Genomic DNA, 23,440 nt, shown 5'->3' with positions numbered 1-23,440 from the left:
CTCGAGAATGTGCACCAGTGAGCCACATCCAATCTGAGGTGTCTCCTCAAATACCACCTGCTGTGGGTTAGTAGCTTTGGAGTCTGTCACTGATACCAATACATCAAGTCTCTTGAGATGACAGAGTAGTGACTGACTGTAATGGACTGGTGGGCAGCACAGCTTAAGGTGGGCATGGGCTATCACGTTTGAGTGCCACAACCCATGTCCACTAGCGATCCGAGGGTAGAAATAACCAGCCCACCAATCATCTTCAGCTTCAACACCGACTTGCTACCTCTGAGTTTTTTCAGCTGGAACACATTACAGCAACTGTAGCACTGCCCAAATTTGGGAACTAGAGTCCCTTTGGATTATTTATGTAATTGTCATTTACTGACCTCGGTCATGTACCAGATTTCAAACAATACTATAACAATATGGTCTCATATATTGCTAGCTACTTTCTGATCGAGCAACACGTTCTTCCTGTACTGACATTTTGTGTAATTTTGAGCAGTTTGACACAATGTTGTGCAGAACTGGTATGAGGGTAACCAACTAAAAGTGTAATACATGTCAAACTGAAGCTCAGTGTCATCCTCTGCTTTGTGAAGCAGTGTCCTCACTAACTCAGACATGCAATTTGCCACACCAGTAGACAAGACAGAACTGTTCAGATTTCTTTGTGGCTTCACAGAGTTGCACCACAATTCCACATGTTGTGGCTTATGTGACTGCAATAGTACAGTATGTGAGTGCTTCATGTATAGAATATAATCTATATGCTACACCTTCACTGTACTACACCCTGAGGTGTTGCCTCCAATAACAATATGGATCATCCTAAAATTGTCCCCATTTATAATTCCCTCTTGATTAACTGCATATCGTATTTCCACAAATAATCTTTGAATAACATGTTACAGTGCAATCATAGTCAACTTGCATCTGTCTACAGGCCCTCCGTCCTCTCTCCAACTCCCCTTCATACAGATTTAAGGTAATAAATGTTAAAGCAAACATTCTTCACTCTGAGGTACCACACCTTCAGGTGCACCATTCAGATAAACTTAATAGCTTACTGATTGTTGGGCCTCCACTTTGCCAATGGGATGTCTCATTTTCAGAGTCTGCTCCATCTTAAATTTTCTGCCAAATTGAGAATGGCCACTGAAGTGATCTAAATGTTAATCAGCAACTGTACAGAGTTTGCAGCCCACAGCCTGTATTGGATGGGCACAGTGTTCTGCAGGCATGCCTGCTATTAGTACAGGCTGCTTGTGCAAAATAGCTGTGCTGGGGAAACAAAATTGTGGGAAATACTTTACAGCTGGGAAGACACACATCAATTTTTTTCTATCTACCTATCAGAAAAAATCTGTGAGCTGTAAAATACTGGTACAGACAGCCTAGAAGACATGAGCTGTAGACACAAGGTTTTGGTTTTGCCTATGTCAGTATACTGATTTTAAAGGAAGTTTTTTCACTCTCAGTTCAAAATTAAGTTGCAATTGAAAGGCATTTTCAACTTTGAATTGAAATATACTATAGGTGACTTCTCTCCTGCATCCTCTTCACCTCACCCACCTCCTACAATCAGACAAATGTATCAAAATTCCAGATGGCATAACATCAAATACAGGCATGAGAGATGAATATTATGTTCCTGATTTGTGCTACTTTGCTACACAGATGCATACTGTGTGGCTTTTACATACCGGAACACTGTCTCTGAAATGCAGTTATTAAAAATAACTGCAAAGCTTGCTATATCAGGGTGTATACGCGGACAAGGAAAAAAAATTCCCGGATTTCCCGGTTAAGAATACACTTTCTCCCGGGTGGAAACATACTTTTTCCCTGTTAACTGACAGTATATTTTCTCTCAGAACTGGATAACTTATCAGTCCTTTGAATGATTATGGTTTTATACAAGAGCATAGAATTTCCCAGTGCTTTAGAAAACTAAACACAAGGGGGAAAAAACACGTTTTGGAAAGATCTTTGATGTGCAGTAACATGTACAATGCATATTTTCGTATTACGAAAGTATAAATTCGAATTCCACCAAACACCACATGTTACTTTCCGAAGCATTGAAATCGAGATTGCGATGCGCTTTTGTAAGTCAGTCACAGCTCATATCACATGATCTCGCCAGCCTATGACAGCGGTTATTCAGAGCTTAGGACACGTGATGTAGTCATTCAGTAGTAACATCACTGTTAAACAGCGCGAACACACAAACAGAAAAAGTTAATGGTTTAAATTAATATACATAGTGTTGCTACACGAAATGCAAAGCTTTTACATATAATATTGGTCTATAAGATTAATACGCTGCAAGAGAAGCTAAGCTTTCACATAACGTTGGTCTTTTATGCGCATATTAAAATTTAAGACATATGACACAAATGGGCCACTAAAATTTTTAATAACGACATAAAAGTCTGATCTTCTGGGCTCGAAATTCATCTAAATGGCTCGTCATAAAAGAGTTGATTTTTAAATGAGAATCAAATGCTCTGTGATTTAAGAAATTCATCGTACATTCTCGCACATCAACTTGCGTAAAAGAAAATTTACTATGATGGTAACGCTTTTCAAACCACCATTCGGGATATTTTCCCGTGACCTGTTAGAAATAGGTTCGTTTATGCAGTTGCCACAGAGCGCCAGATAGCAAGCGTCACCACGCTTGCGCAGCTACGATGTCGTAGGGAGCCCGTATGTTCGTACGTGTAAAACATTAAAAGATCTTACATTATGTCATAAAAGAAATAAGACATCAGAGGATACTCCAAGAGCATCGGAATTTTGTGACCCATACTAAAATGTGCACATTCCTATGTCCAGATTCCCAGTGAAGTAAGCCTTTCAATGTGGTTTTTGGGATGTAAATTTTCTTGGAGTACCAGTACTGTGTTATCTCATGTTTGGTTCTTTATTATGGCATAATGCCATATGTGCTAAAAGTTGAAAACGTGCACTTGAAATGCAGCGAACAGTGTGTGGAATTAAACACTTCCTTTCAAATATATTGTCTGCCTCAGCGGAAAAGATTAATAGAAGAAAATTACTTTAGCAAACCGACAAAAATAACTTCACTGTTCTGCAAGGTAATTAATGCCTAGCTGTCAGAAAGGTGGAAGTAACAAAATCTGCAACTAATAACACATTTTAGCTTTCCATAATTATGTGAATATATTTTAATTCACTTGACAGTTCCCATCCAGAGAAATATGTTTTGTTTTCATTTGACGTGTTAGCAGTAAACGAAGAGGAAACAGCAAAATCTTTACTTCCCCACTATAACTCAAACTGCTCTGAGCATCAGCCCCCTATCTACGATATTTCCGAACCGGAACAATACCCCACCACTTCCTCGAGCGTTTGAGACAGGACGTCAAAAATTTTAAAAAATCGAGTTTTCAAAAGTATGTTCATTTTTGTAACGCACATCTTTCTGAAGAGTCTGATGCATGAAACATATGTGTTCGAGGAAATGTAAGATACGTTATTTGGTCATAAGTGTACCAAAGTGCAGTGCCACACCTCTTCACACAGCGTTCTCGTATCGCACGTCACTGTATTTCACTCTGTGGAATTGAAATAAGTATGTTTTGTAATGGATGCCATCAAACCGTACTCAGGACAGTGGAAATTAAAGTGTCCTGTGGTGCCTCTCCTGCTTACAGGCGGCCGGTTTGACATCCTCTTCAGAATATTTGCACTCTTTATTCCGTATCAGCTAACAACTTGCTGCTTTATGTGAGATAAAATTAAATATAGGATACATAAACCCAGTAAAGACATGAGACAAGCAAGACAGTACATATTGCTTCAATCCTTAGCTCCTAGACTTTTTTTTTCTCTGTAATCTTGCTTCAGCTTTACATGGTGTGCTTTCCTTTCTGCGAAAGAGTATATTACCTCATCAAAGCTCGTCAAACGTTTTGCTACATGAAAAGTTGAAATGTCGTTGTCTAATACTGAAAAAGCTGTTAATACAAATAGGACCCAAGACTGGTGTGGTTTCCCGATCTGATTACGTCTATTTTGTTACTGTCTGCTAGATAAAACAAAATAGACCTTTCTAATACTGCAACAATTGCAACACACACCAAATAAACGAGACTGTTTTAGCACAAACGGTCTTTTTTGTAACAACAGAATATAATTAAAAATGCCTGTTAGACCTACTACAAGCAAAAAGCTTTATGTTAGGAAATAGTTTCACACTTCATTCACACGCTCCATTTTCTCAAGCACGAGATCGAAAAGTAGTAGTACGAAATTTTTATACAAACTTGGAATCGCCATATTGTTCCATAATTTGTGTGTTTCCCCGTTTCTTCACCTTCCTTGTTCTCACAAACAGTGTTGTTATCACTAATTCTGCAACTATTCCTGCCAATGTCAAACCTTATTCGCAGGTTAACTTCACTAACTCTTCCAGGATCACCGGTTTAGTTATCCTGCGATTATTCTCCTGTTAGGCATTGTTAAATGTTCGTACAACGCGTTTTCCGCACTTCTTCCAGAATAAAACTTAAGCGACTGCTAGTATAGCGATTTGGCCACAAATCTTCTGTCAAAATTTCATTTTCTGGATACACCGAGAAGGTAATGCATAATCTTTATTACCTGTTATTCGTTTATTTCCACTCCTGTAGTCTGAATCTATGAATTTCGCTAGTAATTATAACAACGCTCATCATTCACAAACCCAATCAACCATACAATCAGACAGTGGTTGGCATTCACCCGTTCGGACTTAATCCACTCAGCTCGTATAGCCCCTTTTGTCTGTATGAAAGTTTGTTTCTACATGCGATGAGGGTTCCCCTGACAGAGACATCATGTACACTATGCATGCATTTACAAATCAACTTACAATTCATTCGGAAATCAACTTAGAATGTGTTCAAAAATGTTCAAAAACCGACAGGGATGCGTTTCAAAGTCACAAGAATAATCGATAGACTAACGTGCACTGGATGTTAGTCGCTTTGTGAAACAAAAGGTTTTTTCCCTCGAGAATATGAATTTGTGCCCCCCCCCCTTCCCCCTCCCTCCTAGATCTGGGTTTGCTGCGCATGCATGAATCTGACAGCTTGGGCACTCCAGTAAAATTTTTCCTGGTAGCATCTAGATGCTTGCTGCAACTGCTTACACTGCCAAACAGCCACATTTCTGTAGCCAGAAGAGGAAGAAGGTACCAGTTGAGACTGGCCATGCGCATGACCCCCCTCTTAGCTGCTAAAATGAATCTGAAGTAAACAGTTGTGACGTCACGCTCATTGGAGGCAATTGGTTGTTACGAAGCATTGCATAGTGTTCCTAAAGCATTTGACACATTTTGCTGCTGGCAGATGCTAGTATGAGCACTGTGTTTTGTTGCTGTATAGGGCGCATTTCCTTTGCAATTTAAGTTTTATTTTAGTTTTTTCTCCTGTTCATGTTTTATTGCTGCAATATTATTCTGCAGTTGCGGGATACAGTGATATCCTTTGCTAGAGTATCGGTTCTTACCAGTCAAAATGACAAAAATTTAACTGAAAACAAAAACAATGAAAAATTCCCGGAATTCTAAAAAATTCCCAGGTTTTTCCCGGTTTTCTCCCAGATGAAAAAATTTCCAGGATTTTCCCGGATCTCCCAGTTGTCCCGGGTCGTATACACCCTGTATATGTGTTTCCTGCCATTTGAAATTTACTGATTGTTAAGTTTTTCACATTGCTGATGCCACCTGTCTCCGATTACATGATTTTCTCTTATTTTGCATATCCATTATGTCTTTTCATGTCACAACACCTTGTCTAAGACTGAATGTGCTGTGCAGTTCCGCAAAGTATGGGGATCTACTAGGCCAGTGGCTCCCAACCTGCGAGTAATTACCCCCATGGGTTAAAATGAGTAGAGGGTAGAAATCAAAATGATTTGATTGTGTCTCAATCACAAGTTATATTTTTAAAAAATCATTATTATTATCTTAAATCTTTTAATACAATATTGATTACATAAGACCAACAATTACTTCTTTTCAAATATTATCATTAATGCATAATGCAGTGCAGTGGAGGTAACATCTCATAAAACAAATATATGAACAAAATCTTTTTCAAATATACATCCCATAAATGTATGCTTTTGCTTTGTACTGTGCTTCTATGACAATAAAAGTGAGACAAGTACCAAATGCTAAATGTATCATGATAATTTCTTGTCCAAGCATGGGTAGTTCCTGGAATGATCCAGAAATTAATTCAGGATTCACTTCAAAACAGATAAACGATCTGACTGACAGCACAGTGGTGTGAAGCAAGAATGTTATGTAACAAGTGTGGCAGTGTGGATAGTTAGCTTTCTTTTCTGAGGAGGAGTTGTAGATAACACTTATACAACATTCCTTGAACTGCTTCACCATTAAGTCTAAAACACATACCAAGACCACCTACAATAAATCAGACCTTAAGGCAGATATCGATAGTTGACAATATGGCGGCAATCGTGGGGGAAACAAACCAGCGTGCTTGTGTTTCCATAATGCGTGTGTGTAACATTGTATACGTGACGTTCAAGAGAAGCGAAAGCATTTATTACTAGCTGTTATTTATGCTATATGCTGTGAATGTCGTCACAAGTGCTACGCTAGTATTTATTTTCTAGATTCTGTAGTAAGTTCGGCATAATTTAAAGTGTAAACTGTTCTTGCGATGAGTCGTAGCTGTTGTGTACCAGGATGTAAATCCAATTACGGCAAAACATACTATACCTCAACATTTAAGTTTCCCAAGGAAACAGCATTGAGGAACAAATGGATTAAACTAATTCATAGAGATAATTTTGAAGTGAACGATAAAGCTGTGGTATGCATTAAGCATTTTGAACCTAAGTTTGTGGTTAGGGAAGACATTTTTCCTGTGGAAAATAGTGAACCAATACGTGTGCCACGAAAAATACCAAAACTAACAAATGATGCAATTCCAACCTTCTTTCCTAATCAACCTTCTTATCACACAGTACCAGTTCCTAAGGAATGAAAGAGTCCTGAAGATCATGTTCAACAGCTACTGGAACGTGATGAATGTAGTTTCAGTAAGTGGTAGAAAATGACAATATACCTGACTTTCAGCATTTTAAAAGCGAAGTGCAGAAAAGGACTGTTTGTCCATTTACAATTTTAGTAAAGGATGACTACATATCTTTCATTAAATTAAAGGATGATTCAGTCAGTGATGTGCCATTAGTTTCAGTGTGCTTCAAGATATCAAGTTCCTTGGAAGTAAAAGTGTTTCACAAAAATGTGTGTTTGCCTACAGAAACCTTGAAATGGATACTACAGTCTGGGGACGAAGAGAACTTGAAATGTGACAAGTGGACGAAATCTGATAATCTGGTGAGTCACCTAAATGGTTTCACAGATAACTCTACTGGCACCACTGACAAGATTATAATTTTAGTCAGTGTTCTCAAACAAGCACTGAAAGGTGGTAGCGATTTTGACGCTGAAATAGCACCTAAAATAGAATTTTTTTTTGAGCAATTACAACTTGCAATAACGAAGCAAAGTAGATATTCTCCTGAACTTTGATATGGGCAGCAATCATTTGCTTTTCATTTCCTGGTGCCTACCATCACTTGAGAAACACAAATGTGTTAACATTACCTCATCCTATCTATTTAAGGCAGTTTCTATGCAAAATGGGTCCAAATAAACCTTGTATTGGTCCATTACAGGTAGCTTTTTTGAGAGAAAAAAAAATAAATTTCTTGAGGGAAGTGACAAGGTAATTTCAGTGATGCTAGATGAAGTTTATGTTAATTCAAAATTCTCTTATAAGGCAGGAAAGATACTTGGTGTTGCTGAGAATACTTCAGATACTACAACAGCAGGTACAATGCAGGTTTTCATGGCATCATCTTTACATTCTGATTACAAAGAAATAATAGCTCTCTTTCCTGTAAAAAATGTTAATTCTGATACTCTACTGAAAATGACAATTGATGTATTAAAGTTAATGCATGAGCTTCAGTACGATGTTATATGCCTGGTAACAGATAACCATAGCACTAATAGAAAAATGTATCAGCTTATGTGTGGTGACACTTTACAGCCTTGTATTACAAATCCAGTCACTCCATCCAAATTTCTCTTTCTTCTGTTTGACAATGCGCACTTGCTTAAGTGTATCAGAAATAACTGGTTAAATGGAAAAAAATGAATCCTTCTTAATGCCAAATATTGAGGATACATTTGCTTTCATCAATACCTTTCTACACAGTGATGAAGGGAATGCTGCGTGTGAATATACTGTCAGTGAAGCAAAGTTTTCAGATTTGAGGAACCTGTTTCATTCTGAGAAAATAAACTGTTGAAATTTGCCCCAAAGCTAGTGAGAAAGGCAGTGTATCAAACTACTATTGAGAGACAGAATGTTACCCTTGCTCTCAGTGTTTTTGATTCTAAAAATGTAGCAGCACTAGAAATTTTGAAAAGTCAGGGGATTGAGATTTCTGATGGCACTATTCAGTTTTTGAAATTAATCATTAAATTGTGGACAGTTTCTAATGTACAGCATCCCATGAAAGGCAAATACACATCAGATGATAATTCTAGCCCAATCACTGGACCTACTGACTCCAAACTTTTTGGATTTGATTTTGAGTTGCATCTCATAATTTTACTTAGTCATAGTACTTATTACGTAACTTGTGGCTTTAGTGACAACTTTTTATTTAAGTTTGAAGATAGAAAAATACATAACAATACATTTCTTACACAATTTAGAATCTACTTTCCATTTATGAAGTTTGTAAATTATTCGTATTAGGGTAGCGCTGAAATACTTGGCCTAAGACGGCCGCCATCTTGGTTTCTGTGTTGTGGTCTGATGTATTGTAGGTGGTCTTGCACATACACACTACTCGAATATAGCACAGGGAAAAGAAATGTGAGATTCAAGATTTATAGATGAGAAAGTAAATTACTGACTATGATTGCAATGAAAACATAAACAAGAAAGTGAATGGGTTTGGAACAAGACTTATGATGTGCACTCACTGAGACCAGACCAAATATAGAAAAGGTTGTTAGAAATGAGCAGTAACCAATTGTTTCATGGACTCATTAGCTCCCAGTTTAATAAAATAATTACAAAAAGTAAATACAATTTATCTTGCATCATTTTAACATTAAAAGTGTTGGAAGAAAAATTAGTTTTCATTTTAAAGTTTAGTTACAGCTAATGTTGGTGATGGTGCTCGGAACAGGGATGGAGGGAGGTGGGGGGAATACCTGATAATATCTGATTGCTCTCAGGGGTAATGGTCTCAGAAATGTTGGGAACAACTGTCCTGCCGGCCGGAGTGGCCGAGCGGTTAAAGGCGCTACAGTCTGGAACCGCACGACCGCTACAGTCGCAGGTTCGAATCCTGCCTCGGGGATGGATGTGTGTGATGTCCTTAGGTTAGTTAGGTTTAAGTAGTTCTAAGTTCTAGGGGACTTATGACCACAGCAGTTGAGTCCCATAGTGCTCAGAGCCATTTGAACCATTTGAACAACTGTCCTGGGCAGATGCAATCTGAAGCACTGTAGCCTGATATCCAAATGGGACACACTTGCTCTATGTTCCGCAACTTTGCCCTTGCCATTCTTCAACTATCTGACTAGCTCTCAAACAGATGAAGGTTCTGATGAGGCGTTGGAGGATTTGCCACAGTTTTTGATATTGCTGACACATTCTGTAGAGCACTGACAGAGAATTTGATCAATGTTAAGTTAACATAGCATGGTGTGACTTCACAGTCCACATTATTGGAGTTCGATTTTAGGGATCCTGTACGAGTAGAGTTCGATTTTTGATCTGTTTTGCACACTTCCGAGTTCCTGTAAAGCTGTACAAAGCCTGCACAACGTGACAGTTTTGAAAACTCTCTTCTTCTTTCATTAACACCTTTTGGTAACTGATTTGTGCTCTGTTGGCACTTTAAGGTCCAAATTCCTGTCACTGCTTGTTTCGGATGGTTTAACTCAATGCTTGTCCAAAGGTGTTTCATCAACATTTCCGTGGGTGTCAATAGGAGCCACTATAGTCCTATGGAAACGAAACAGCCTTGCAAGCCTGAACAGTCATAGTGCATCAGATGTCCCTCTCTTTACAGTTTTGAGTTTCTAATATCTTTACATCAACTCTGGCATTGAATCATTTGAATATTTTCTAGATTTTGCACTAACTTGCAACTAGAGTCAAAACAAATGCAGTATTAGGAAGCTTATTATTCTCAAAATTTCACCTCCAGCAATGTGTCCACTAAAGCTCATCAAGCAAGTATCGAGTACTGCACTTCCAAACATTCTAGACTTGGGACTACCAAATTGATTAAATGTTTGTGTAACCCAGTAACACTTTTCTATCTGCAGTGGAGACCAAACATGACACAAACTAACCTTGGATTGTGTCAGCCTCTTTGCGATGGTGCGGCGCATGTTAGTCAGCTCAAGATCTGAGAACTTTGCGCCCGGGGGCTTAACTTTCGCTGCTGCTCCCGCAGCTGGTTTTTGCACAGCACCTGGCGAAGGTGCTTTGGCCGCCTGAGGTGGAGGAACTGAAAAATACAACTGTCATCAATGTGTTGCTAAGCAACTTCATTAAATATAAATCTACAAGCTTTTCTTTTAGAAAGAGAATAAAACAGAAATAACTTTTTTTCACTGGATAGGGTAACTCTTAATAAAACTATTACAGGCATAACATACAACAGAAAACAAAAATAAATCTGTCTCAGATGGGCTGCATACTCAACAGATTTACAGAGCATGGAGGCTTTCAACACACACACACACACACACACACACAAGAGAGAGAGAGAGAGACTTTAACAGCTGCCTCCCATACCACAACAAGAAGTGCCTTCCATAGAGCCTAGCCACATATGGTCATCACAGCTGCAGTGACACACATTCAAACAGCCAAAGATCTCAATGAGCCCTTCACAGACTGAATTTACCATCCACACCTTACCCTGAAACAGGTATCTCATGCTGTGTCTCACCTGTCACCTACCATTCCCCACACAACCACTAGCTGGCCTTGCAACTGGAGAAACTGAATCAAGATCTCTGACAAGTTTTCAATTACCTCTTGTCATGCTCCGAAGTGAGTTATAGCACCCCACTATCCTCCCAAGCCATCTCACAGCAGTATTTTGCTGCCCACCCAACCTGCACAATATCCTTGTTCATCTCTATTCCATCCCTGCTCCCAACCCCTTAGCCCGTGGTCCATATCCCTGATGAAGAGCTACATGCAAGAACTGTCCCACACATCCTCCCACTAACAGACTCCAGTCCCATCACAGGCATTTTCTAATGCCGCCAAATGCAAAGCCACTGGTGAAAGCAGCCATGTGGCATGCCAACTTAGATGCAACCACTATGCGGCTTTCTTTCTGGGCATAAGTACTGACAAGTAGTCTGTCTACATGAACGGCCACTAACAAACTATGGTCAGGAGACAGTTGGACTAGCCAGTTGTCAAGCAGGCCAGAGAACTTGGTGTGCTTGACATCAAGGACTGTTTTGCAGCTGAGTCATCTGGAATCTTTCAACCAACATCAGCCTTTCTGGACTGCACAAGTGGGAACTCTCACTGCAGCAAATCCTTCATTCTCAAAAGCCCCCTGGCCTCAACTTTGTTAGTCCTTGTCCTCTACCTACCTTTAAACCCTTGAACATGTCTTCTATCCCTGCAGTTCACATGCATAGATCTTTCGTCTGAGCTGCTTCCTGTGTGTGTGTGTGTGTGTGTGTGTGTGTGTGTGTGTGAGTGCGCGCGCGCGCACGTATATAAATGTGTGTGTTTTTTTCTAAATATCAAGAAGGATTCATCTGATAACTTAGTTTACTTTTAATTTCTCTGGCTCAACATCTCCTCTACATGGTGAGCATTATTGTTATTCCAGCTTGGATCTGTCTTCTTGGCATTGAGCTATACCCTCCACCTTAATCATGACTGCATCCTCCTGGGTAATACATTCTAGAGATTAATCAGACCCCCACTAGATTTCTGGGCAGGGACTTTCCATGGACTTATCTTCAAATAAGGAGGGGGAAAGGACATAGCATGAGATGTAAGCTCCTGTAATCATGTTGGTAGGTTTGAGTACTAGAAAAAATAAATGGATAGGTCAAAGTTAAATATAGTGGGAGATAGTGAAATACACAGGACAGGAAGAACAGGATTTCTGGTCAGGCAAGTACAGGGTTAGCAACATAAAATCAACTAGAGGTAATATAGCAGTACACCTAATAATGAATTAAAAAATTGGGAATTTCTGTAAAAGGGAAAAGGAAGAAAACGTAAAACAGTCAGTGACACTGACAGGAGGAAAGGAATGGAATTAGAAGCTGTGTGGAGAAATGTTGCAGGAATACTGCAAACAGTTCACTCAAGAACCATGAAATATGGTTGTATATATGTAGACATAGAAGAGACAGAGATGTGGAGGCACTGGAAGGCTTTACATAGATTTTGTAATGATGCAAGAGAGATTTCAAAACTGGGTTTCAAACTGCAAAACTTTTCTAGGAGCAGATGGGGAACTGTGACCAAAACTTATTAGTTACAAAATGCAGGCTTACGATGAATAAATTGCAAAGATCGGGGAATAAAGAAGATTGGCACACTATTTGAGAGCTTCAGATGGTGCAGTGGACAACTACTGACTGACACAGTGGAAAGGAATGTACTAGAAGATGAATGAATATCTTTGAAAAATGAAACAGTGAAAGCACCAGGGGAATAACTAGACAAGTAGGCCCAGTAGCAATCCTTGGATAATACACAAGATAATTTCTTCGATGAAAGAAAAAGATTTAAAAATGAAGCAAGTGGAGCAGACACACAAAAATGAGATTAAGAGGAAGTACAATGTAGCAAAGCAGGAATGGTTACAAGAGAAATGCAAAGCTTTACAGTCAGCTACAGGAAAGATAGGTGTGACTTAAAGAAATCTTTGGAGAAAAGACATGTAGCTGTATAATGTCAAGAGAACAAATGCAAGGCAACAAGAGGCAAGGAAGGTTGTGGAAAAGCTCTATAAATGAGAACTTGCTGACAATATTACAGAAAAGGAAGAGCAGATAAGATAGGGGATGTGACACTGTGAAAAGAATATAACAAAAAAATAGAGAACCAATGTGAAACAAATTACCCGAAGTAGATGACATTTCTCAGAATTATTAACATCCTTGGGAAGACCAAACAAAACAAAAGTATTCTACCCATTGTTGTTGTTGTTGTTGTTGTTGTTGTCTTCAATCCAAAGTGTAGTTTGATGCAGCCATCCACACCTACTCTATCCCATGAAAGCCTTCTTCATATCTCTGCATAATTAGTGCATCTTATGGCCACTTGAAACTGCTTACTATAGTAAGCCTTGGTGTCCTGCTACATTTTTTACCTCCTCGCTACACGCAATTATGAAACTGAAAATTCCTTGATGTTTCAGGTCCTATCAACTAATCCTTTCTTTTGGTCAACTTGTGCCATAAATTTCTTTTCTCCTCAATTTGCTTCAGAGCTCTAATCTTCAGCATTTTTCTACAGCGCCACATTTCAGAAGTGCCTATTGTCTTTTTATCTTAACTGTTTATCATCCACATTTCACTTCCGGACATGGCTACACTCCACACAAATTCCATCAGCACAGACTCCCTAACATTTAAATTTATATTAGATGTTAACATAGTATCTTTTTTTTTTTTTTTTTCAGAGGCACTTTTCCTGTTATTGGCAGTCTGCAGTTAATATCTTTCCTATTTTGGCCATCATTAGTTGTTTTTCTGCCCGGCACAGTCATCTACTACTTTCAGTGCCTCATTTTGTAATTGATTCCCTCTGCCTGATTTAAATAGTCAATATTTCATTACTCCTATTTAACTGCTTTTAATATTCATCTTATAACTTCTTTTCAAGACGCTACCCATGCTATTCAACCAATCTCCCAAGTCTTTTGCCATCTGTAACAGAACTACATTGTTTTGGCAAGACTCAAAAAAGTTTTTATTCTTCTCCCTGAAACTGAGTTTTCCTTGGTTTCCTATAATGCTTGATCAATGTACACATTAAATAACACTGAGATAGCCTACAACTCTGTCTCACTTTCTTCTCAATTACTGCTTCTCTTTCATATCCTATGACTCTTGTAACTGCTGTCCGGTTTCTGTACAAAGTTGTGAATAACATTTTTCTCCCTGTATTTTATCCCTGTTACCTTGAGAATTGCAAAGAGCATATTCCAGTCAACATTGTCAAAAACTTTTTCTAAATGTACAAATGCTATACACAGCTTTGCCTTTCCTCAACATACTTTCTGTGATAAATTATAAGGTCAGTACTGCCTCACACGTTCCTACATTTCTTTGGAACCCACATGAAATGGTGGATCATTAAGAAGAACAAACCCATTAGCATGTGTACAACTGAATCCACTGCAACTTCTTCCACAGCAGACTTTATGTGGCATCTCTATTTCTGCTGATCAAGCATCCATGTGTAACTTTCTGTATTCTTTTTCTTAAATAGGAACTAAACCAGGCACAAGCCAAAGCACACCCAAACAAATGGATGCACATATGTATGTACCACATCTCCTCCTAATCCACTGGATCAATTTGAACCAAACTTGGTACACATATTACTTACTGTCTGGAAATCATCGCTGTGGGGGCAAAAAGCAATGACGCTCACAACACATGAGTAGCCATACTTCAGTCATCCAGTATTTGGGAATGAGAACAACTAGTAACATGGAACAAACTTCACACATAATTTCAAACATCTATGAAATTTTTTCTCACTGACAACCCATACAAAATGATGAAAGGAAAAAAAGTTTGTCACTTACTGCATTCTTGCTGTTCATGCAGTAAAACTACCGCATGAATCATTACATTTTAATTTACTATGTCTTTACTACTAACTGTATTTGTGACACATTTTTCAGACAGTATTCACACACACCACTGGATGCACTAAAAACATTATATCTCTGTACGACATATGACACATATTTTAAGATATATGATGTCATGAACACTGAGACGAGTGAAAAACTGCTGAATCACACATGGTGTTTTAACTTATTGCTTCTTTACTACTAACTCTATTCACAACACATTTCACAGACAGCAGCCACAATACCACTGGATGTACATGCTAAATTATATCACTGTACAGCACAATGGTCACAAGATAAGATGTCATAAACATTAATCTGCTTGAAAATGTAAGGTGAAATTCATTAGAGATATGGGGCCTTATATGTATAAATATCTCTGAAACATGTTAAATACATGAGAAATATATTTGACTGTAGCATACAGGCAAAGCCATGGATAAAAAGTTCATCCTAAACTCTAGAATGATTTCAACCAACTTTAGAACACACATTAGTTACAACCCAGAAAGAAATCCTGTGGGGACAGAGAGAGGTGGAGGAAGAAATGGACAGTCAAGAGGAGCAGATGGACAGAGAAAGTAAAGAGGAAGAGATGGACAGAGACAGGGAGAGGAAAATATAGCCAGAGAGAGAGGGGGGAGGAGGAGATGGACAGACAAAGTAAAGAGGATGAGATGAACAGGGAGAAGGGAGGAGGAGATGGACAGACAGGGGATGAAGGATGAGATGGAGACAGAGAGAGAGGGGGAAGGAGGAGATAGACTAACAGAAGATAACTACTCTAAAAGAACTTAATGACTGATAAAATGGTATTACATCATATACAGATTTTATTATGTGCTCAGTAAATTTATAAATAAATTAAGTTTCAATTCAAAATATGAAAAAGACTTATCATTCATTGCTAAAACAGGAACAACTAGAGCAGGCCTAGTGTACGTAGAGACATTCTTCAAATTTCTAAATCAAACAGATATGACACAATTCCACCAGAGAAAAGAAAACAATCAGAAGCAACAAAGAGAAAAAATTAAGAAAACAATATCTGTCAACTAGAAGGAACAGAACATTGGGAATGCTGGATCAAGAGACATGAGGTGCAGGTAGGCAGGCTGCAAATCATAGAAAAAATTGGTGTGTGGAGAGGCTTGCAGGGTACAGGCATATCGCACAATAGAAAACAATAACTGCATGGCTTGTTTTAAGCACCAAGTGATAAATAAGTGTCACAACTTTATAAATTCATATGTTAATGTTAATTTACAGAAATTCTGAAGATGCGCCACTAGCGTGAAACGTGTTAATTTTAAAATAAATACCTGTAACAGAGACTGCCTTTTTATTTGAAAATTGGATCACTGTTGCTGAACCAGGATAGAAATGTTGTGGAGAAGCATATTTAAGTTTTGGAATTATTTATTAGGCCACTGATTCAGCACCTGTGCACTTACTTGCTCTACTCTGACAATTTACAATTCAAAAAAAGCAAAAAGCTGTCCCAGTAGTCACCATACCTTGCTTTGGTGGCTTTGGCTTCAGTGCGTTCTTTTTGACAAATTCGAGGACATCGCCCTTGAGCACCTTCCCTCCTCTGCCAGTTCCAGGTATGTCTGATGGCTGCAGACTGTATTGCTCTAGAAGGAGTCTAACAGCGGGACCAATGTTGCTAATAACAGAAAAAATTAATACAAATATAAAAAGTAATTTATAAAACCTTATTCCTTTAAAACAGCTTTCAGTTTTTGAATGACTGATTGAAATGTTCACACTAGAATGGATCACACAAAATGTGAAATGTCTAACATCAAACTGAAATACAGCAACCCCTACCTTTTGGTCAGAGTTCGCTGGAAACATTAAAGGGTTAGTTTATTGTCATTCAAGTTATGCTATGTGGAGGACGAAACTAGGGAAATTCATTACAGAATAAAGATGTAGCATGGTGTTTCATATTTTTAAGGAAGCAGCCATCTTAGAAGTGAGACAAAAGGTTGCAGATTTCATGACGTTCGTGGCTAACACTTATCCTCTGAGTTGGAAGTGTTGTGCTTGGACTTTAGAACAGGCTGCAGCTCTTAACAAAAAGCCACATATGTCAGGATGGGGCTGCAACACCTCCGAGCAGTAGTTGGGGCCAGCAAAGATTAAGTCCCACAGTCTCCGAGCGCTCCTGCAAGATGCGAGCCATGAATCGTGACAGCTTGTCCCTCAAACAATGGAATGGCCTATTATATGTGCGACAAATTCTGTGGCACATCAACCGAGAGATTTCGCCCTCCTTTGCGACACGGACAGAACCCGAGCGACTACTACTGACCAAAAAAAGACTATCAAGAGAGGGATGGAACCTTTCCTAATCGCCTGATAAGCATGGCATAAAACAACCTCCCCTTGTTGAGAACACCACTGGTGCACTGGCAGAAGCTATGGGGATGTCAGCAGTTTTAGTGGTGTATAAGAGGTGAGGTGATGAGGAGGGGAGGAAGTGTTAGTTTACAGGCCTGGCTGTATACAACCGAGTTGCACAGCAGAAAGATGGCCCTGTAATGCATGCTTAGGGCAAGCACAAAAGGATTAGGTGGCAGAAAACCGCAGGTAAAACCCAAGAATTAGGGGAGACTTGCACACTTGTGGCCAAGTGACAACTGCCAGCTACTCTATATAACTTAGAAGTACATGAAAAATACTAAAATTGAATTTAATAGTGTCCCACAGAATATGATGATATCAAATTTTGCATCTTGATTTCATGAGCTCATAACAGCATTGCAGTTCGTTGTATGGCCTCTAGTTCAGGAGTAACACACCTTTTCATTGATGCTTCTATACACAGTAAACACATAATAACTTGATTTATCTTAAACTCAAATGATACTCAAGTAATGGTGACTTGAATTAATATGATTCAATCAAATGAACCAGAGCACAACATAATCCAAAAAAAAATCTTAGCATAATGTCAGTATGTGTTCCCCTACAACTTTAACCTTTCCCCAAATATGTTTAATGTTAGTTCCCAAAAACCATTTATGTGAAAAATTATATACCATGTTCCTAGACAGAAGTAAAGCTCTTCATAAATCAATCACAATTTCAATTTGGTGTATCTTAACTATGAACTGAGTATGTCACAAGGAAGGGTAGAAGCTTGTGTACCTTTTGATATGGCACAGTCATTTACAAAAGCATGTTTGTTTTTGTTTTATTCATCTTAAAGTAGAGCATGACAGCACCACGCAATGCCTTTATTGATAACTGCGTTAATACTCATGTTGGAATGATTTGGAAGGTGGGAGAGTAATCAGAATGAGAAGAGGCTTATTTTGATATGTTGTACGGTAATGAAATGTATGAACTGTTGATGATTGTCATTTTAATGACAATTCTGTAACAAGTCATGAATTTGGCTAACATGGTCTAGTATCCAAGGTTTGAAATAAGTGGTACTGGAGCACCTCATGGTCTTTTGCTTGAAGTAGGGACATAATGGTATCTGTTTCGTGTTCAAGGGATAGCATTTGGCTGAAGTTAAACTTAGTTTTCTGAGCAGCATTTCAACACTTAGAAAACTCATGGGGATAGAGTTTGAGCACCACATGGACTTAGTTGTTGTCACATGGCTCCTGAGTGTTTTGTTTCCTCTCATCACTGAAGGACATTATCTTGGTGCAATTAAATGTATATTGAGGTGAACTTTTGTACAGGAGCACAGTATAACTGATGAACCTGCATTGCACTTTTCATCAGGATTTGAACTTTGATATTACAAATGCGTTAGCTGAATGTACTGGTGTCTCTGTTTTACCCAAATTAACTGTGCTCACTAGTACTTTCATTATTTGACTTGAGGCACAGCAAACATGCTTTTAATAACCTTCTGTAAAGCCATCATCATATTTGAATGAGTTTTACTGACAACAGAGTATTTCATTTTGAAGAAAACTCATCACTGTGCTGACTACATTATTCAGTCACCCATTTCATTTACTCCTTCAATTTTATTTAAAGTGTTTTAGCAATTATTTTGTATATATTCAGACTGAAGTGACAAATAAAAATTTGTACCAAGACTGAGATTTGAAACCAGGTCTCCTGCCCACTATGCAAATGCGCTAAGCACTACGCCAACCTGACACAGTCAGTCACTTTCTGCAACTGCACCAACTAACCTAGCATGCCTCCCTCCTCAACCCAAATTCCCATTCACACCTCAACCCACTTGGTATTCCCCCAAAACTCAAACAGCATTGCAGAAGCTCTCCAAATGTCTACATCTACATGGATATTCTGCAAATCACATTTAAGTGCCAGGCAGAGGGTTCATCGAACCACCTTCACAATTCTGTATTATTCGAATCTTGTACAGCACGCAGAAAGAATGAACACCTAATCCTTCCGTACGAACTCTGATTTCCCTTACTTAATCGTGGCGATAGTTTCTCCCTATGTAGGTCTGTGTCAACAAAATATTTTTGCATTCGGAGGAGAAAGTTGGTGATTGGAATTTCGTGAGAAGATCCCGTCGCAACAAAAAACGCCTTTCTTTTAATGACGTCCAGCCCAAATCCTGTGTCATTTCAGTGACGCTCTCTCCCGTATTTCACGATAATACAAAACATGCTGCCCTCCTTTGAACTTTTTTGATGTACTCTATCAGTCCTATCTGGGAAGGATCCCACACCGTGTAGCAGTATTCTAAAAGAGGTTGGACAAGCGTAGTGTAGGCAGTCTCCTTAGTAGATCTGTTACACTTTCTAAGTGTCCCGCCAATAAAACACAGTCTTTGGTTAGCCTTCCTCACAACATTTTCTATGTGTTCCTTCCAATTTAAGTTGTTCGTAATTGTAATTCCTAGGTATTTAGTTGAATTTACGGCCCTTACATTTGACTAATTTATCATGTAACCAAAGTTTAACAAATTCCTTGTAGCACTCATGTGGATGACCTCACACTTTTCGTTATTTAGGGTCAACTGCCAATTTTGGCACCCTTCAGATATCTTTTCTAACTCATTTTGCAGTTTGTTTTGATCTTCTGAGGCGATAAACAACAGTGTCGTCTGCAAACAACCTAAGACGGCTGCTCAGTTTGTCTCCCAAATCGTTTATATTGATAAAGAACAGCAAAGGGCCTATCACACTACCTTGGGGAACACCAGAAATCACTCCTGTTTTACACGATGACTTTCCATCAATTACCACGGACTGTGACTCTCTGACAAGGAGTCACAAATTCAGTCACATAACTGAGACGATATTTCATGAGCACGTAATTTCACTAGAAGCCGCTTGTGTGGTATAGTGTCAAAAGCCTTTTGTAAATCCAGAAATACAGAATCGATCTGAAATCCCTTGTCACTAGCACTCTACAAACACTTCATGCGAATAAAGAGCTAGTTGTGTTTCACGAGAACGATGTTTTCTAAACCCATGTTGACTGTGTGTCAATAGACCGTTTTCTTCGAGGTAATTCATAATGTTCGAACACAATATATGTTCCAGAATCCTGCTGCAAATCGACGTTAATGATATGGGCCTGTAATTAAGTGGATTACTCCTACTACCTTTCTTGACCATTGGTGTGACCTGTGCAACTTTCCAGTCTTTGGGTACAGATCTTTTGTCAAGCAAATGGTTGTATATGATTGTCAAGTATGGAGCTAATGCATCAGCATACTCTGAAAGGAACCTAATTGGTACACAGTCTGATTTAAGTTGCTTCACTACTCCGAGGATATTTACTTCTACGTTACTCATGTTGGCAGCTGTTCTTGATTTGAATTCTGGAATATTTACTTTGTCTTCTTTTCTGAAAGCATTTTGGAAGGCTGTGTTTAGTAACTCTGCTTTGGCAGCAATGTCTTTGACAGTATCTCCATTGCTATCATGCAGAGACGGCATTGATTGTTTCTTGCCGCTAACATACTTCACATAACACCAGAATCTCTTTGGATTTTCTCCCACGTTTCGAGACAAAGTTTCGTTGTGAAAACTGTTATAAGCATCTTGCACTGAAGTCTGCGAAGTGAATGGGAATAGGAATTTGGACTGTGGAGGAAGACATGCTAAGGTAGTTCAGGCAGTGGTGCAAAGCATCTGTGCCAGGGTGGTGTAGTGAGTGGTCAGCACATCTGCCTAGTGAGCAGGAGACCCGCCCTGGAGTCCTGGCCTTTGTACAAATTTTCATTCATCACTGCAGCTTGTGTGTGTGTATATATATCTAAAAACAAAGATGATATGACTTACCATACGAAAGCGCTGGCAGGTCGATAGATACACAAACAAACACATACATACACACAAAATTCAAGCTTTCGCAACCAATGGTTGCTTCGTCAGGAAAGAGGGAAGGAGAGGGAAAGACGAAAGGATGTGGGTTTTAAGGGAGAGGGTAAGGAGTCATTCCAATCCCGGGAGCGGAAACCTTTGGCTAGGGTGAAGGCATGTTTGCGGAGGGAATGTAAATAAAATTTAATGGGGTCGTTGTAGGGATGTTGTGAGGGTGACATGGTATTAGAAGTTGGAAAGGGTAACTTGAGGCTAAAGTGAAAATAAAAATATATAGAGAGAGATAAAGGTGTGAAAAAAGTTGAAAAAGTGTTGGTTTGAGATGAGCCATGTTGATCCTGTGCTGAACTTAGGTTGGTGAACAATGATGGGTACAATGGTTAGGTAGTTGTGTTTCCTCCAAAACACGTTAAAGGGTGGAGAAATTCAGGAAAATTTCGAAAAAACTATTCAAAGGACTGGTTATGTACTGGCAGATTATGAAAATGAGGCTAACAATTGTCTGACGAAGAAATAATAACGTTTAAACCTGTGGGAAGCTGCTAAAAAATGATCGGTTATGTGGGAAAAAACGGGAATGGAAATAAAATGAAAGTTGTTGGAAATAGCTGAAATGGTTGTTTAATGGGTGAAAGGAACTGAAGCTGTGAAATAGTATTTACGAGGTTACACGAAATGTTTGTAAACTGGGAACAGTGGATTTTATAGCAGCGGTAATGTTGAAAGCGTTATAAATTTTTAGGTAATGGTTTGGAAGTAAATTACATATTATTGAGTATATTTAGGCAGGATAAAATGTATGGTAGATTACGGAAAAAAGGGGAGATGAATACAAAGTGAAACTACTTGTACAAACAAAAAGAGAAAGTAAGATGACAGAAAAGATTTCGAAATGCAACAGTGACAATAACAAACGTAATTGTTGGCTTCAAATTAATGATATAAATAAAATAGAAAGAAACATTCCACATGGGGAAAATATATTAAAAACAAAGATTCCATGACTTACCAAACGGGAAAGCGCTGGTAGATACACACAATAAAAAACACACAAACACACACACACAGAATTTCAACCTTTCGCAACCAACGGTTGCTTCGTCGGGAAAGAGGGAAGGAGAGGGAAAGACGAAATGATGTGGGTTTTAAGGGAGAGGGTAAGGAGTCATTCCAATCCCGGGAGCGGATGTGGGTCAGGATGAAGCTGGCTAAGGTAATGAGAAAAGAGGTTTTAAGTAGGGTGGCAGGTGATCGGCATGAAAGGAAGTGCTCCATCGCAGCGAGGCCCTGGACGTGTGGAATATTTGTGTATAAGGAAGTGGCATCAATGGTTACAAGGACGGTTTCTGGGGATAACAGATTGGGTAAGGATTCCAGGCGCTCGAGAAAGTGGTTGGTGTCTTTGATGAAGGATGGGAGACTGCATGTAATGGATTGAAGGTGTTGATCTATGTAGGAAGAGATACGTTCTGTGGGGGCTTGGTAACCAGCTACAATGGGGCGGCCGGGATGATTGGGTTTGTGAATTTTAGGAAGAAGGTAGAAGGTAGGGGTGCGTGGTGTCGGTGGGGTCAGGAGGTTGATGGAGACAAGTGAAAGGTTTTGTAGGGGGCCTTTTATTAAGGATAGGAGTTGACGGGTGTGTTCATTGGCTGAGTTGATGTGTAGGTGAAGGATTAGGTGGGTGAGGGTAATGGATTGTTCAGTTTGGAACTGGTATAGGAACTGATGGAAAGAAGGGTTACAGCCAGAGATGGGAACTTTAAGTGTGAGGCCTATGGGGGTAATGCCAAATTTCAGACAAATGTCAAAGAGATAAAGGTGAACTAGAAAGCAACTGGAGATCTGGTGTGAAAAAAGTCGAAAAACTGTTGGTTAAAGCTGAGCTGTTGATCCTGTGGTGAACTTGGGTTGGTAAACAACAATGTGCACAAGAGTTAGGTGGTTGTGTTGCCGCCAAAACACGTTAAAGGGTGGAGAAATATGGAAAAATTTCAAAAAAAAAACTGCATGTAAATGTATTAAAAGGAGTTGTTTTGTGGTGGCAGATTACGAAAATGAGGCTAACAGATTTATTGATGACATCTTCATGATCTGGACTCACAGTGAAGAAGAACTCCAGAATTTCCTCTCCAACCTCAACTCCTTTGGTTCTATCAGATTCACCTGGCCCTACTCCAAATCCCATGCCACTTTCCTTGATG

The 23,440-nt window shown here is 39.0% G+C and overlaps 1 protein-coding gene across 1 annotated transcript in view; it reads right to left on the bottom strand.

Annotated features, from left to right (window-relative positions):
• The window catches only part of LOC126199273 (pyruvate dehydrogenase protein X component, mitochondrial-like), a 122,168-nt gene that overhangs the window by 57,508 nt on the left and 41,220 nt on the right, over nt 1-23,440 (bottom strand). The window contains exons 4-5 of the mRNA XM_049936081.1: nt 16,464-16,615; nt 10,436-10,593 (exon numbers count right to left, since the gene is read on the bottom strand). Coding sequence (XP_049792038.1) covers nt 10,436-10,593; nt 16,464-16,615 — 310 coding nt within the window. The remainder of the gene's footprint in view (nt 1-10,435; nt 10,594-16,463; nt 16,616-23,440) is intronic.

Source organism: Schistocerca nitens, chromosome 8 (assembly GCF_023898315.1).
Source record: "Schistocerca nitens isolate TAMUIC-IGC-003100 chromosome 8, iqSchNite1.1, whole genome shotgun sequence".
NCBI classification, from domain to species: domain Eukaryota; kingdom Metazoa; phylum Arthropoda; class Insecta; order Orthoptera; family Acrididae; genus Schistocerca; species Schistocerca nitens.
This window is presented reverse-complemented; position numbering and strand designations above follow the sequence as displayed.